The sequence below is a fragment of the Danio rerio genome, chromosome 8 (genome assembly GCF_049306965.1).
Source record: "Danio rerio strain Tuebingen ecotype United States chromosome 8, GRCz12tu, whole genome shotgun sequence".
Taxonomy (NCBI): domain Eukaryota; kingdom Metazoa; phylum Chordata; class Actinopteri; order Cypriniformes; family Danionidae; genus Danio; species Danio rerio.
In genome coordinates, this window is record NC_133183.1 from 17,836,004 (window position 1) to 17,854,738 (window position 18,735).

Sequence of the window (18,735 nt, forward strand, 5' to 3'; positions counted from 1 at the left end):
CAGGAATGGAGAGAAAAAAGCACTCTTTTATTATCGACTGTCAGTCAGCGCCCGCTCGTTTTTTACTAGTTAGTGCGTCTTTGCCATGTTCAGTGTAAATGCAGACAAAAGGAGACAAGTAATGCTTAAAAAATAATGTAAGCAGGTCGTCAAAAAACGGAAACTGTACAGTCACAAAAAGTTGACCACAAAATGAGTTGACCATCAAGATCTGCAGTGAAAATGCAGTCCTAGTTATTGCATTAGGGTTTATATGGTTAAAAGTCATGGAATTTTGACAGGGCAAGTTTTGGGGAAAAAAGCCCCTTAAAGTTTTGGAAAAGTCATGGAAATTAGTTTAACAAATATCTGTAAACTTGAATGTTGGTTAGTTGTCTTCCTATTTGTCTTTGGCCAAAAACATCATTTATTCTATTCTTTATTTTTAAAAAATTCATTTATTCTTTCAATTTCCTTCGGATTAGTCTCAATTTCAGAGGTGCCACAGCGGGAATGAACTGCCATGTGTAAGCATTACCTAAATAAATTTTACATACAATTAATATATAAAATAAATTCAAACTAATTAGATTTGTTTTGTGTTCTTAATGCTATGCTGTAATAAATTTGAACATGCATTGTTTTTATTATTTACAATGTATATACAGTACAAAGACATTACATGAAACATTAAGTTATGAAAATTAACTTGAAAGTCCTAGAAAAATCGTGGAACTTTAGTAGTAAAAATGTGTATAAACCCTGCTTATAAGATTTATTGGAACTTCACTATTAAATGCGCAGAGGTATTTTTGTTATATAGGGAGTTATTTTTAATTATTTTTTCATATCACCTTCGGATTTCTAATCAAATAAAAGCAGAACGAGCATAAGTATCTCTCAAAACATTTAAGTATGCAAACTTCTGCACCTTAGTGTAATGTACATTGCTTAAAGATATATAATATATTTGTTTATATCTAATTATACTTGTGCACATACACTTTGGGTTGTTGTGATGAAAAAATATGCTTTTTCTCCCCATTTTTGGATTTCCATAAGCCAAACCTGCACTGCTTAGTTTACACACACACACACACTTAGTTTACACACATAACCACACATCAAGCTTTGGAGCATCACTATCACGCTCCAGCTTCAGCCGTGTCCCATTGCAATGAAAAACCCATCAGGAGCCTACACACTAATAGTCATAAGCTGTTTATTTGTGAAAAATATCCTTTTAATTGGTGTTAAGCATTGTCTTTGAAAAACCCTTCCAATGTTTCCAAATTCGACTGCACGTCTATCCTGCTGGGGAACGGAAAGTGCTAGAAAAATGGAGATCCGCACTCATTAAAAGCTCATTAAAAAAAACAATGCATCATTTCAGATTCAAATTTAATTGACAATTAAAATATATAAGTTAATGTAACCATTACACTAATTAAACAGCATAGAGGTAATTCTCTTATGCCGTGGCATTTGATGTTTATTGCTCTTCCTAATGGGCTCTGTCAAAATCCTCAATCACCTTGTTGCAGCTTCACAATTTACGCAGTTTATGTGTATCGATCATCTCGCTTGACAAAGAAAAAAGAACGGAAAATATTCTCTTTGATTCTACGTAAACAGCACATTCGGCCCTGCATGTTTATGACAGAATATAATCACACTTCTGTAGATCAAACATGACATGAAACATTCACTGAGAAGGTCTGATGCAGGATAGCAGAGCGCTGACTTTGCCATGAAACATTCTCTGTGATTCTTACTTCCCTCAATAATAAATTCATGAGGCAGCCCTGACTGTAACCCTCTCTGGTACCTACGCTGCTGTCTATTGTAGGTAACCCTGGCTGTGCTGAAGAGATTGTGTTTGTATGCGCTTTGTATTCATGTGCTGTCTCTGCGTGGGTATATGATGTGGTTGCGTGAACTGAATTTTCTCTTCTGTGTAGGTGTGTATACCATATATATGTCCAAATATACTGTACTGACTTTATATAAACTCGCGTATGGGCACCATACGTGTGATATTGATTTTTTTATGTGCAAAAACACACGGGTTGTCAGAACAACTAGTTGGCTTGACTGAAGCCCCATATAATTGGGTCCACCAGACTCTGTCCAGTGCACTTCTAAGGGGCCGCCGCACAGGACGCAATCTTGTGTTCAAAAACAGCTACAAAAAAAGACAGAACGGAACAGAATACAGGGGTCTCAAGACACGTTTTTAAGCTGAACTATTTTTAACTTGACACATAGTCTTGACAACACAATGTTCACGGCACAAGAATGTTGAAAAACACAACGAAAGCCACAAAACAATGGCCATAGATGCCCAGTCTATCCATAGACTGACAGTTAAAAAATAGCACAGAATACGCCACACCATCAATTCAGTTCAATATCTACTAAACCAGGATAAATTATGGATATATTCTCTGGTTTTCTGTTCAAACAAGGTTTATTTAATGAGCGAGTACATCTTTAATCTATTTTCCAAACCATGTATTGTCTTATCATTGGATAAGTTGATAGATGATGTTTATGTTCTCTGATCAAAGCTTGTGAATAAAAGACTACGTTTAGCCTGTTTCCAATACTAAGTGATTTTTTTTTCTTCAAAAGCATTAAGCTGCTTTATTTATATGTATTACTGTTTAGATTTAGAAAAACTTTCAAGAAACTGCTCATATTTTATCTTAAAAAATACCTTTATTTGTTATGGATGAAAGTTTTATGCTTATGGTACTAACCCTTTAAAGATAAGAGTAAAATAGAAAATTACAAATTATAAAAATTTGTATCACACACCCAGGCCCTATCACACACCCAGGCGTCATTTGGTGCTATTTTCAGACCAGCACAACTCTAATTTTCACATTTTGCACCACGTTGTTTACATAGCAAATCTATTTGCACCACTTTGTGGACTCAAGGTTTTGCTGGTCTATAAAGGAGGTGTGTTAAGGGGCATTGTTGGTGCATTGCTATTTTAAGGAAACTGAAATAGACCGTGCCATTGACCAACTAAAAGCTGGTTTAAAGTGCTTACACATTTCTTAATAGACACAGGATGTTCAGCAATAGACAAATATCTTTACATATGAAAAAATAATAATAAAGGATTAAAATGTTACGAAAAGTTATTATTTACTACTCAGATATAAAAACCACTAGCTCGGGCGGCTTTTTTCAGTTTTTTATCATTTAGTTTATTATTATTAGCAGTATTATTTAGAATATGCATATTTATATTTGTTTTAATAAAAACAAGTTTAGATTTGTCCACCTGTCAGGTTTTGAAGATGTGCGCATCATCATATTGGGCATAAGAATAGGATGGGTGTTTGGATATAACTTGGACCACACTTCGTTTTTATTTTTCATTTATTAGTTTACTGGAAATTAGAACTGAATTTTGAAATAAAACAAGATTTGTTTTGAAACAAATCTTTGTGTTTAAACAAAAATATGTAGGCTAATGGATGTCTTCAGTGGAGTACGTACAACACGGTTTCCTTATCCACAAAAGCAAAAGAGTAAAGTAAAGAGTAAAATTAAAATAAAGAGAAAGTAAAGAGACTACGAATACGCCATGGCACGAAACAACTGACTAATAAAAACACTCCCATAACGCATTGAGAAAATAAGCACAACTCTCTTAGACTGTATTTTTCCATCCTTAAAAATGCAAAAGTAGATTCAGACACGCCCTTAATGCTTTTGCGCAATACGCTTTAGACTTTGGGTCCTGTGTATCTAAAAAATCTCTAAAAGCAAATAAATGCACATTAAAAATCACATTAAAGTTTTTTTTATTGTTTTACCAGTTATGTGCAAATATAGCAAACATGCACACTCACTGCACATTTTAGCATGTTTGCAGTTATTTTAAGACTTTAGCATTCTTTAACACTCAACTCCTTTAAAGCCCTTTTTATTGAAAATTGTAGATAAACTAGACAGCCTCACTAATAGATTAGTTGGGTCAACAGCCATCCCCATTCTTCGCCTGGAGGTTTGTAAGCAGGTGCAGCACTAAGTTGTGTTTATACGGCTATGTGCGTGCATGCATATGTCTGTGTTATTACATGTTTTCTTTGAGGTTGTGCCTCTGCAGTTTGTTACACTGCACAGATGAGATATGAGATATTTAATAGAGATCAGTTTAAGGTTCTGTTAATGTGTCTGTTCGCAGGGAAATTAAATTAGCTAAATAATTACCTTGCCAAAAAAAGGCCCTTAGAGATTGTCAAAACAACTCACAGCCTTCTTTCTTTAAAGCAGGATGATTTTATTCGCAGTATTGTCACAGACTACAAAGACTAATAATGAAATTATGCACTTAAATTAATAATTAACCAACTCACTAAGGGGTTCTTCATTTAATTTTCTTAAAATATTAAGAATATGACGAAGTATATGTAGGTGTGTGCGCTATTCCTTAGAAAACAGCCTGGTTCTGGTCTCTGACTGAAATATCTTCTCTTGCACCACTGTGTGATGGAGATGGAATGTGTGTGCGTTATACTGGTGGGAGAAATCCCTTTGACTGAAGCAGTGGCCTCAGTCAGCCTCACCTTATCCTCAGGCAAGAACTCCAAAGGAGGCAAGAACAACTGCTAGCGACAGTATGGAAATGCCATCAAGAAAAAGGGCATTACAAAACAGATTGTTTTATGAACCCATTATTGTACGCTCAAACACACAACCATTCAAACACACACATGCACATATACACACAATGGAAATGGCATTACGGGGCATGCCAACATGGGGCCAAATGCTCTAGGCCAAGGAGGGAGGAGAGCGAGGAGCACAGCTGAGATGCTGTCTCTTCTTTCCCAGTGTGTTTTCTGAATGTATCATTATCCAGAGCTTTGGAAACACACTTCATTTATAACCCCTCCATTTCTGTTTTTCTCTCACACAAACACACACACACTTTCTCACTTTTTTGCGCTTGGCACAGAACATGAACAGAATATTCACAACCACAAAAAAAAAAAAAAAAAAAAAAAAAAATATATATATATATATATATATATATATATATATATATATATTTATTTATTTATTTATTTATTTATTTATTTATACATTATAAGACTATAAATAAACTAATATTAAAAAGTTAATAATATTAATAATTATAATAATAAAATGTCTTGCCAAAGCATTTATTTGAGAGCAAGAATGTTATATTAATATACACTGTTACAATACAGAAAAAATATATTTTTATTAAAATATATTGCTTTTATTTAGCAGCCGTTACACCAGTCTTCACTTACACATGTTCTATAATTTGGAGCTTATGTTTGACATTAATTTGATCAAAATAGAGTAAAAAATGTTATATTATATTTCTATTTCTAATACTTTCTATGAGAATTTATTTTAAAATGTGCTTTATTCTGTGATTAAAACTGAAATTTGAACAGCAGTTACTCCAGTCTTTAATTTCACATGATCCCAAATAAAATTTGATGGTAATTTTGGTCTTTTGAAAAGTTTTTTTTTTTTTTCATGCTGCTTAATATTTTTTGTAGAAAAAAAAATAAATAAAAAAAACTAATAAATAAATATTAATAATAATAATAATAAAATGTCTCGCCAAGACATTTATTTGATCAAAATAGAGAAAAACTTTTTGTATTATATATCTATTTCTAATAGTTTTCTATTAGAATTTTTTTAATGTGCTTTATTCTGTGATGAAAACAAAAAAAAATCTACTGCAATTATTCTGGTCTTCAATTTAAAAAAATTGGGATGGTAATTTGATACTTATGTTAAGTTTTCTTTTTAAATCTGCTTAATATTTTTTGTGAAAACCTTCTTTAAATTCTTTGATGAAGAATGTCATGTATTGCAAATGGAATCCTCTGAAACATTATACTGTAAATGCTTCACTGCTACTGTACACTAGAAGCCCTCTCGTAAACAATGCTTTACAAAATATTACACAACCCAGACTTTTAAAGAGTAGTGTATGCAGATATTTTACCTAATTTATAGTAATGCCTTAAATCACATTATTAAATATTATCATTACATCATTAGTCATTAAATTTATATTAAAACATTTCTGATTCAATTTCTTAGACCAAATTATCAAGGCTACTTACTGCTATTTTTTTTTGCTCGGTACACCTACAGCATTTCAAAAATTGTGTTATTAGCCTCTTTAAGCTAACAAAGTTTGAGTGAAACTTCAGAGAATATTTTGACAGTTTAATTCCAGCTGTTCTACTCTACACGCTTCAAGCAAAATCAAACCCAGCGTCTCAGCATGGTAGAAAAACACACAAACAAGGACACTAAAAACCAAAGTATCTAACAGTTGCTAGTATGATTATTGAGACTAAGGGAGTGAAATTTACAACTGCTACAGTAAGCTACTACTACCATTACTACTCAATTACTCTCAATATCATATGGATCACAACACCAATGTACTGTAAACCCTCTAGTTCTAATCACAGCAATCTGAGCATGATTTGAACCAGTGTTTAGTCTTACTAACTAGCCTTCATTACAACAGGAAGCACAAAAAACTCTTAATTAAAACAGGCCTTCTCAAGCACATCGATCAGACAAACATATAGCATAATCCCATCGGTTGACCCAATTTTGCTGTATTGGACCCGTAAAACCAATACAATCCCTGTTGGACCAATGAAATAATGGCTATTTATATGTAAGGAGACCTTAAAATACCAGTGTCAGACATTGAATAGTGTCATGTGTCTTCTCAGTTTGCCGGTTCAGTCCTGATTCTTTATGAATGTCAGAGAATATTAATAATCCTCCATAATCCAGACGGAAAGAGAAGGAAGGCTTGCTGTTTGAAGTGAGGGCAGCAAGAAGTTCTCCGCTCACGCCCCCTGTGGTATCTGCTGCGCTTTCGCTTATGTTTGTTTGGCGCAAGTCGTAGCACTCGTTCGCATTTGTAATTCACTTTGTGTGTACACTGTGGACTTAGCGCTGTCTGTTTCTATTAATGAGGATAAGTGCAGCGCTGTTCTCGAGTTCCACTGCACTTGTGTGGCGAGATCTTTAAAGAACGAAAAGGAAAAAAGGGGGGGGAGCAATACCACACAGGCCTTTAGCTGCAGGGTTTCTGTTTAAGTCAAATAGCAGCTGATGGCTGCCTCGCCTTCAGAGGAGAAGCAGACGGTTAGAAGAGGTTAAATCAAAATAATTCCACCAAAGACTCTGTCAGAGCTTTCCAGCCAAAGCTTTCGCTTAATGTGCGCTATCTAAACATAAACTCACACTAGGCGCTGCTAGTCTGGCATTATGCTACATATATCGTTAAGTGTTAATGTCGTCTTTCTCATAATGTATGCAGTTTTTGTAATGAATGTTTTTTTAAGAGCTGGCAAGGACAAGCAATTGGCTTTCAAAGGAAGCGTATTTCAAAGAAATGCGTTCACAGTTTTATGTCTTCCTAAACACGCTGTAACATTTATTTTCTCTTCCTCTCACTACAGGGCAGAGTCTTGGCTATGGTTTCGTCAACTACATCGACCCAAAAGATGCAGAGAAAGCCATCAACACGTTAAATGGACTCAGACTTCAGACCAAAACTATTAAGGTAAGTAACTACATTTGCAGAACTTAAAAAAAAAACAAAAAAAACACTGCTTTCTCGCACTAGATGGGAAATTAAAACTAGTGCCTGTTTGGAATCAAAGAGCTTTTACCATCACAAGACTTACAAGATAAACATTATATACATATATTTAAGAAAAAAATATATGTAAATAAATGCACAATATTATAGATTTTGCTGTAATTATAGTATATCTAATAAAAACAGATTAGTTAGCATTAGCAAAACTCAAACACTCAAAAATAAACACTGCTATCTCGCACTAGATGGGGAATTAAAGCTAGTGCCTGTTTAGAAATAAAGATATTTTCCATTACAAGATTTACAAAATAAACATTATTTACATATATTTCAGAAAAAAATCTAAATAAATGTACAATATTTTAGATTTTGCTGTAATTATACTGTTAAACCCAATAAGTTAAGATGACTCAAACTGTTTGAGGAAACCAATTGCATCAAACCATTTAAGTTCAAAAACTAATCCTTACTATGAGTATTGTGAACTTAATTCATTTGAGTAAATGAAGCAATTTGAGCAAAGTAAACCCAATAAATGAAAAGAACTCAAACCAACTGATTGCTGTAAAACAAAAAACAATAAAAAAACAATAAGTTAAGGCAACTCAAACTGTTTGAGGAAACCGATTGCTACAAACCATTTGAGTTAAAACACTAATCTATATGAGTACTGTAAACTTACTCCATTTAAGTTGAAGTAATCAGGTATTTAATTAACTCATTACCTTCAACAGTTCAAAACTCTCTCCAAATGAGTAGAGTTAACTTTCAGGTAATTTTGAGTTTATTACACTCATTTCATTTGTTAAAGTTGACTGTTGGGTTTTACAGTGTACAGTCAATCTAATGAAAACAGATTAGTTAACATTTTAATAAACAGCTATTTAAATACAGGGTCCTGGAAAAGTCATGAAATTTTGGCTTTTTCTAGGCCTGGCAAAGTTTCGGAAAAACAAATAAACTCAAAATGTTTTGCATAAGTCATAGAAATTTGTTTAACAATTATATGTGTCCTTGAATATATTTCAGATGATAATTTTGGCTATATTTTATATAAAATTGCGCTGTCCGTCCCTTCACCTAACGTCCTCTGTGTGGGGTAAAAAGCAACTTCAATTGCAAAAACTTCAATAAGCATAAGCAGCTATAGCTCTTTTTCACTCACTTTCACTGTAATTCAAGATACATTTTGAGCTTTGTGTCCTGAAACAATCTCTAACTACAGACATAAGATACTGTGTGCTAAAGGCTATTTTGTACTATTCACTAGCACAAGCCAACATTTGTAAACTTTTCACACAGACAACAAGATACTTTCTAAAAACTATTTTACAGCTATAAAAATAAATAAAACTACATAGGTTGTCACATATTTTTAATATGCTATAACAAATTCCAAAGCGTTTTTTTTTTTCTTCTTTTTTTTCTTATTAACCATGTGTACATGGACATTACATAAAGCATTAGACCATGAATGTTTACCTGAAGGTTTTGGAAAAGTCATGAAACTAAGGCGTTTTTTTCAAGGCCTGGAAAAGTTTTGGAAAAACAAATGAACCCAAAAGCCATGGAAATGTGTTTAACAAATATCTGTGTTCTTGAATATATTTGAGATAATAATATTGGGTAAATTTTAAATAGAATTGCACTGTCCATCCCTTCATGTAACGCTCTCTGTATGGGGTAAAAAGCAGCTTCAATTGCAAAAACGTTAATAAGTAAAGCAGTTTTAGCTTTAGCTCTCTTTCTTTCGCTTTTACTATAATTCAAGATATATTTTTATGTCCATTTTATGTCCATCGCTATGTCCAGAAACAGTCTCTAACAAGATACTGTAGGTGCTAAACTTTTCTAAAATTTTCAAACAGACAACAAGATACTTTCTAAAATCTATTTTAAAGCTATAAATATAAACTACATAGATTGTCACATATTTTGATATGCTGTAAGTTCAATGTGCATTTGTTCTTCTTTACCATTATACGTAGACATTACATGAAAAATTAGGTAGTAAACATGAAACATTTTAGCAGTAAAAATGTGTATGAAGCCTGTAATTAGTGGTTTAGTCCCCAACAGTTTAGTGAAATTAAAATAACAATATTATCTATAGATATTTTTAGAACGTTTTATTCAAAATTCAGTGTATTTTTTAATTACTTAATTATATCATCAAAGAGTGTAGAAAATGCTAATGTACAACACACAATTTCAGTTAATCAACTAAATGATATGCCAATTAATCAATCAAATCAAATGTAGTGATTTCTTTTAATCACATTAATTCCGTTCGGTTATTACTCGCACTAAATGAACATAAAAAGCGCAAACAGCAGCAGTAATAGTGCGCCGTGTCTGTATGCATACCTGAATGTGTACATCTCATTGTTGGGATCAGCGCCGGGGTTCATGTTGTCAGGTTACAGCCTGTCTGTTGTTTACCAAACACTTTTCAGCCAAAGCAACCCACATTACGATAATTGCAGGAGCCGTTCCCCCCTCTGGAGCCGACGCTTCTCGCTCAAGGGCACAGCGTTGAGAAGCTTCTCTCAGTACCTCTCCAGTTAACAGGTCACACGCACCTGGGATTGAACCTATTTAAACGTAACAGATAACAGGCGGTAACAGTGCCACATTCCATTTACTGTATGTGGGAGCGCCATTTCTCACGTGTGCGCCAGTCAATTCGCCCAATGTTTCCTGTCAGTGTATGTGCCAGTGGAGCTGCAATGATTAGCACATGTGGCGAACACTGGCTCGTGCTGGGCTGGCACAAAGAGAGAGGAGGGCAAATCTGACTCATTAAGATGCAGAAGGAAACAGGAAAGCAACTGAAGGAAGAAAAGGGAAAAATAGTGTAATTGATATGTAAATGAAGCTCCAAATGTCAAATCATGAAGTCACACAAAAAGCGGGAAATAGCATGTATAATGAAATAATGCGGACATGCTAAATAGAAGCCTAGAATGCGTCTGCTTTCCATCGTAAGAATGTTCTCTCCTATTCTGTCATGTTCTGTTCTGTTTTGTTTCATTCAGTGCTGATTTATCAGGTGTGTTTTGCTCTATTCCGTATTATTTTACAGATTTTAATTAGATATGTTTCATTCAGTCCTATTTTATTGTGTTTTAATCTTTCAAATTCTGCTATATTTGATTTATGTACTGTTGTACACCATTTTCTATTATTTTATATTTAATTACATTTTATTCTTTTCTGTCTGCCTGTTATGTTTTAAGTTGTTTTTTCTGTCATCTGTTCTTTGGTGTGATATTCAGTTCAATTCCATTTTATGATTTGCCTTGTTCTATTCTGGTCTGTTCTGTTGTGCTGTTTTTTTCTGCTCATATCTGTTCCGTTTAGTTCCATTTTAATCTAATTTCTCATTCTACTGTTGCTGTGTTTTGGTACAATGTCTCAACCTCTATTTTAGTCAGTTACATTTTTTCTGATCATTCTTGTCATGTTTTATTTTGTTCTGTCTGATTTATTCCACTCTTTTTTTTTAACGCCATCTGTTTTTGTCCTGTTAATAAATAAAATTATGGTATGAATTAGACAATGTTCTGTTTTATTCACTTCTATTCTGTTTCCATGTGTTTTGTTCTGAGATGCCATGTCCTATTTTATTTAGTTTTATTTAAATTTTATTATCTTTTAATTTGTTCTGTTCTATTCTAGTCAGATTTGAACTATTATTTTCTATTCAACTAATTCATGTGCCATTGCATTATGAAATAAAATAAGTGTGTTTGAATTTAATTAAATATAGGTATATGTGGTTTACTGGGACACAAAGCTGTATAATGACATATGACTTAGTTGTACTCTATTAAGCTGGTTTACAGAGACACACTGCATGTCCCTGTAATTGTCAAAACTCTTAAAGAAAAATCATACTTAGCAGGATCATTTGACATTCAAATTTTACCCCAGGGAAAAAACTGTATAATGACATGGGTATGACTTAGTTGTACTCTATTAAGCTGGTTTACAGGGACACACTTTATTTCAAAGCTCTTAAAAATCATACCTAGCGGGGTATTTTGACTTTCCAATTTTACCACAGGTAAGTTTTTGACACTCAAAATTCACCACTGGTAAAAAAAAAAAAAACAACCTGTATAATGACATTGGTATGGCTTAGTTGTACTCTATTAAACTGGTTTAGAGACACACTGCATGTCCCTGTAATTCAAAAGTCTTAAAAGTCATACTTAAGTGGGATATTTTGACAATCAAGTTTTACCACAGGTAAAAAAATTAAAAATAAATAAATAAAAAACTTTAATGACATGGGTAGGACTTAGTTTTACTCTATTAAGCTGGTTTACAGAGTCACGCTGCATGTCCCTGTGATTTAAAACTCTTTGAAAAAAATTATACTTAGCTAGGTATTTTGACATTCAAATTTCACCACAGGTTAAAAAAAAACTATAACGACATGGGTATGACTTAGGTGTACTCTATTAAGCTGGTTTACAAGGACACGATGCATGTCCTTGTAATTCAAAACTCTTGAAAAAAAATCATGCTTAGCGTGGTATTTTGATATTCAAATTTCACCACAGTTAAAAAATAACTGTATAATGACATGGTTATTTAGTTGTTCTCTATTGAGCTGATTTATAGGGACACACAACATGTCCCTGTAATTCAAAACTCTTTAAAAAATCAGCTGAGTATTTTGACATCTAAATTTTACCAGTTAAAACAAAATTGTATAACCATGGGTATGACTTAGTTGTGCTCTATTAACAGGAACAAACTGTATGTCACTGTAATGTCAACTTAGCGTGGTATTTTGACATTCAAATTTTACCACCGGTAAAAAAAATAAATAATCGGGTTTAGGCATAGGGCCTTATGACAAGTGCTTTTTTGTTTATGTTTTTTTATAATATGAAATTCATTATATCTATGGAGTCCATGTAAACCATGTATAAATGTTTGTTTATAAAAAAAATTACATTTTATTTTTGTTTGTTGTTTTTTTGTCATGTTTAATGGTTTTTGATCTACGGTCTGTCATCTTTTATTCACTTTGCTAATAGTTCCATTTTATTCTCTTCTGATCTATCATGTTCTGCTCGTTTCTTTTGTAATCCACTCATTTCTGTTCTATTAATATAATAAATTATAAAATGAAATAGAAAGATCCAGCAAAATCTAATGGCTTCCATTTTCCTCAACAGCGCCTGGTGGTAAATTTAGAAGCAGCAGCTGGTTTTTAACGGTGAATTTTGACTGCTGCTCATGGCATAATCTGACTGTGTGTGTGTGTGTTTTCATCTGGCCCATAATCCCAAACCTCTCACTTACATCCGCCCTAATCTAATCAGATTGGATTTCGCCTGCTTATGAAAACACGGCTCAGTCTGCGCGGCTCAGTACCTCTTAACATAACAGCAAAAGAACATGTTCGTGTTTGTGCAGTTGTGTGTGGGAGAGAAAGAAAAAAAGAAATGTAGAGAGAGGAGATAGAAAAGACTTGTCAGGGCTGTTTTTTTTCTTTTTCTTTTTTTTTTTGAAAGAGCACAGCACAAAGCTCACAAACATGGGCGTTTTCTAGAGTGGCAGCATGTATATGTGTTGGCCAGCAGTGTTTCTAGTACTGGTTTCAGCATCAGCTAAGAATCCATCAGAGACCGAATGACTCACTCTGTGTGTATTTGCCGATCATCACAGCTTCCTGCCACGCGGCACTTCTCTCAGTGACAAAACACACTTCCAGGCAGGCAGAGAGTGGTACACACATACATAAACACACTGTTAAAACACTGCACTTAATGGCCAAACACACCTCATGTTTTCAGACCCATCCTGAAGACCCATCCTTGAGTTGGTTCTTTCAATCCTTGTACTCGATTTTAGAAAACAACCCTGAAAAAGACGTAATACCGAAATAGATTAATAAATGTCTGCTGTGAATCAGTCAAAAGCTCTCGAGTTATCAGTTTGAATCATTCTAACATTCCATCACGGCAGTTACTGAATTAACATCTGACTCACTGAACTGCAAGTCATCCTAGCTGTCATTCACTCCGCCTCAAAATAAAGCAACATGTTATGTGGATTTCTTAGCATCTTTGAGCTACGTTATGAAATTATGAGTCTTCAGTATAATTACTAGCAGTTACTATACATATAATGAAATTTAAATAGGCGTTACTATTATTTTATTAATACAAAATATTTTTTCATATTATGTATACAGTTGAAGTCCAAATTTTTAGCCCTCCGGTGAAAATTTTTTTTTTTTTTAATACTTCCTCAGTGTTGCTTAATTGGGTAGATTCTTTTCAAAATATTTTTAAACATAATTGTTTTACTTACTAATTTGTAATGACTAATTTCTTTTGTCTTGGCTATGATAGCAGTACATAATGTTTTTACAATTTATTGTACAAAATACCAGTGTTCAGCTTAAAGTGAAATTTAAGCCTAACTAGGTTATTATGAGGGCGTCACGGACCGGTGGTGCAGTGGGTAGCATGATCGCCTCTCAGCAAGAAGGTCGCTGGTTTGAGCCTCAGCTGGGTCAGTTGGCATTTCTGTATGGAATTTGTTCTCCTCGTGTTCACGTGGGTTTCCTCCAGGTGCTCCAGTTTCCCCCACAGTCCAAAGACATGAGGTATAGGTAAGCTAAATTGGCCGTAGTGCATGTGAGTGTGTGCAAGAGTGTATGAGTGTTTCCCAGTGTTGGGTTGCAGCTGGAACATCCGCTGCGTAAAACATATGCTGGATAAGTAGGCGATTCATCTTTGGCAACCTCTTTTTAATAAAGGAAAAAGAAAATGACTGGCTTACCCAATTCACATGTCTTTGGACTGTGGGGGAAACCGGAGCACTTGGAGGAAACCCACGCAAACATTTCAAGAATTGTTGCAAAAAATAAAAATTTGAAATGACAATTAATTGGTATTTTGGGGCTGTCCTGTGATTGTTAAATAACGTATTTTAATACAGTATTTCATTAAGTTGGGGTATCCAAACTCAATCCTGGAGGGCCGGTGTCCTCGAGAGTTTAGTTCTAACCCTAATCAAACGCACCTGAACCAGCTAATCAAGCTTTTACTACAGTAGATGTACTAGAAGCTTCCTGGCAGGTGTATTAAAGCAAGATGGAGCTAAAATCTGCAAGACACGAGTTTGGGCACCCCTGCATTAATTGATCTAAATAGACCTGACAAGGCTTAGTGTCAAAATAAAGAGAATTATTTGAACAATATTTTTATAATTTAATATTACTTAAATAACAGTATTTAAGTCTTTTTTTATTATTGTAATATACATATATATTATATAAAATATTATTTTATCACATTATTCCCAGTGTTGGGTTGCAGCTGGAAGGGCATCCGCTGTGTAAATCATCTGCTGGAATAATTGCCGTTTCATTCCGCAGTGGCAACCCCTGGTAAATAAATGACTACGCTGAAAAAAAAAAACATTTATGACATTAATATTATTCATGACAACTTTTAGTTCAGTATTATGTTTTGGAAATCTGAAACACTAATATGAGCATACAGTGGTTTGGCCCGAAGGCACAATTTAGTTTAACACTAAAATTCATGCCGTCCACAGGGGACTTGTCATAACCTGCAGGAATGATGTTGCTGTTTCCGGCAACATACTAACATAGACTTACGGGTAATGAAGCAAGAGTTGTCTTCCGTGACTTAGCTTGCCTACATATAGAAACAATACACATGCCACTGTGCAATGTGCTGTTCACACGCGCATTTCATGCATGATTGATTTTTTTTTTCTTTCATGCACACACACACACACATACACACTCAAACATAACTTGGATACTGTAATCGAAAGGGTTTTAGACACTGTCCCATTCAAGTGCAAAGAAACATGCAATTAGTCCATTGTTTTCACAATAAAAAAGAAACAATGAGTTTGACCAATTTAACAGATACTGCCGTACTGTACTGAGTCCATCTATTAGTCCAATGACGGAACTAACACCATGGGTGAAGGTTAAGTGCATGTAGGCCTTTTTAACACATTTAAAAATAAATATTTTTATTTGCTAAAATTTATTTTAATTAGTTTCCAACTCCAATTTATAATCATTTAAATTAGATTAATCTATTTCAAGCTGATCACCTTTTACTATAGGTTGTGATTTGGTCTGATTTAGATTGATTAACCTAATAAATCCTTATTTTCAGTTAATGGTTCATCGACCGAAGTCGCTTAGAGTCAATATGCTGGCCAGTAACATCTGTTCATGTACACAACCTTGCCAGTTCTGATTCTTGGTAGAGGATATAACTGTAAACTAGTTTCCTTTAAGTAACATTAGGCCGCCCCATGATTGCTCATACATAAAGAAAGTTTGATTTAGCCACTAGATTATATCATACTAAGTCAGTGATTGTCAGAAATAAACAGGTTTCTGATGCTGTGCCAATGCTCTATCCATTGAGCCTGAATGTACTGTATGAGCAATCCTGGTCATAAGCTGTGGAAATATTAGCTTAAACAATCTAGTTACCGTGATTTCAGGAGAGTTAAACAAGAATTTTACATTTATTTGCCATGCAGGCAAAGTTTTTCCAAGCCAATTCACATATTCAAACAAAATAAGCCAATTCAGAAATTTACTACATCAATTACCCAAAGACACATTTAAGAGTTAGAGGTTAATACCTGACCGTGTAGAAGTATGTTGCAGCATATAAGCCTTGATGCAGAGCTCAGAGACTCATGATACCACAGACACTTTTGCCACTTTCCTTTAAATAGTCAAATCACAACAAACCGTCATAAATTCAAGAAAATAAAAGCTTCACCAAGACCCTTGCCTGGACATGAGTTGATGTAAAGACGATTTTTCTTGGAGCATCTGTCAACGATCTTATCAAAGCCGAAACCTGAATTAATAGATATAAGGAGATTGTGAATTATAACAGTAAAATTAAGACCACTTAACCTATCACACAGAGACATTTAAAATGACACCAAACATGAATATAGTGCCACAAGATAGACCATATTAAAAAAACTTGGACAATCTGTGTGGAATGTGAGTGAGCTGCTCTTGTGGAGAAAGTAAAATCAAGGGCAGAGAAGAGGGTTCAGGATGCATGATCAAGACAGTTAAACAACTGGTTTCCTAGCTCATCTTCTCTCAGATTAGAAAGTTTATTGTTTTAGTGCCCAACAATTCTCATGGTCTAGCCTCATGGAATTCCATAACAGTAAAAGCTTCTGATATTATGGGGAGATTTAGGCCCAATCCCAGTTCTACCACTTAGCCCTTTTTACAACAAACAAGCATATGTTTTTATATATTGACATTCGTGTTTTACTGTCATGCTTAAAAAAATGCTTAAAAAAAAAACAGCTAAACTTCGCTATCTATAATCCCTAATAATAACTTCTGTATAGCAGTCCCACAACATTCTGACACTCAAATCCCCTGTCAGAAAAGTCTAGTGGCTGGTAATAAACTTTTTACAGTGTCTGCTATAGTCTTAATGTTGTTTTTTCTTGTGTGTTTACATGGATGAATATGGCCACGGTGTAAATGCACAGTATAGTTACAAGTTTATTGCCACTATAGACCATTATTATGACAAAACACATGCCTTCAGTGATTTCCTCAAGATAAATACCCAAAATAGCAAAACTGCAATGACTACAGCAGTCGCGATCGTCTGATCTCGTATGAAGCAAGAGATCGCAATGACATATGATGTCGTGTGCAGGTGCTGTAGTGATGTCCCATTTCTTAGGGGTAAATTTTGTAGCCCTCCCCTTGCACATTCTGTTTTAAGGGCCAAGGGGAAGGGGGTACAAAAATAGAATTGGGATTGGGCCTTAGTCATCCTTACAGTACCAAGTGCTACAGGAAGCAGGGGGATTCAAGATAGTCAGTTCATGAATATTAATTAGCACAATCGCATGCCAGCTTACAGTTCCATCTGTGAGATGACAAAATTGAAATGTCACCACCGAGATGCTAAAATAAAAATCAATATAAACTGTCAATAGTGCATTTGATTTGCCTTTCCTCTGCGTGAACAGTTCTCCAGAAATCACAGTAATTTGTGACAATTGTTCTTTCTGCTCATTCATTCCAGAATGTGCAAAACTCAAATGTAAATTTGCTTTAGAAGGTTTGATGCGTGACGATTTAGCACCGCGTGTTCTCTGATTTTTCCACCTACTTATTACTGTCAATGTTCGTGTCTGGATAAGCACATTCTGACTATCCACGCTGCTAATTTACAATGTCTTTGGAGAGATCTGCCTTTTTATTCTTTTTTTTACCTAAACTAAAGCTAATTTTCACATGTGCTTTTAATGCAAGCTCTATATATGTGTGATTTTTTTATATCAGCCGACTGTGTTCAGTTGAGTGGGCTGAAAGTCCTTGGGCGATGCTACAGAAATAGAAAGCAAGCGACCATCAAAATGTGCTGTTGTTTCTTGTGGTCGCAGCTGGTAAGGACAAAAACAGTGATTTACACGAAATCGCTTTGATTGCTTATCACTTGCCAGGTTTGGGCCATGTTCTCCCTCCAATCCGTGTGTTTGTTAATCATCCAGATCTTTTTATCTCCACGTTTTCTCTTTCTTCATCCATGCCTCCGTCCATCTCAGCGGGGGTCAGAGAAGCCAACATCTTTATCTCTTCCTTGTGATCTCTCTTTTACACCTCGCTCTCCTTTCTCTCAGCACTCCACGAAGCCTCTTATTCAGACCAGCACCGGCCCTCTCAAAAGATGCTCTCCTGCTGTAATACGACGCGAAAGAGAGATGAAATCCTCTGTCTTATAACTTCTAATAAGCGTGTTCCAAGGTCATCGTTCTCATAAAGCTTCCATCGTAACCCCACCCCCCCATCGAGCCGGGATGAAGACAGGCCATCTAATAGCAACAGACAGCTGCGTCTACGAGTGGATGAGCGAGAGAAAGGGGGGAAAAGAAGGAGAGGGTAATTATCCGAAGTGCAGTTCTTTGCTCTTTTCAGCAGAGCAAGAAAAACGGCGTTTATGAGGGCCCTCCTGCTGAAATAAGCTGATGATGTATATGTTTACAAGAGGCTGTTTAGACGAGGAAAAAGGAAGTGTGTG

The 18,735-nt window shown here is 34.8% G+C and overlaps 1 protein-coding gene across 25 annotated transcripts in view; it reads left to right on the forward strand.

The window, feature by feature from the left end:
- The window catches only part of elavl4 (ELAV like neuron-specific RNA binding protein 4), a 110,522-nt gene that overhangs the window by 63,998 nt on the left and 27,789 nt on the right, over window positions 1–18,735 (forward strand). For all 25 annotated transcript variants that reach the window (NM_001244600.1, XM_068222857.2, XM_068222859.2 and 22 more), the window contains 1 exon segment: window positions 7,488–7,591. In NM_001244600.1, coding sequence (NP_001231529.1) covers window positions 7,488–7,591 — 104 coding nt within the window.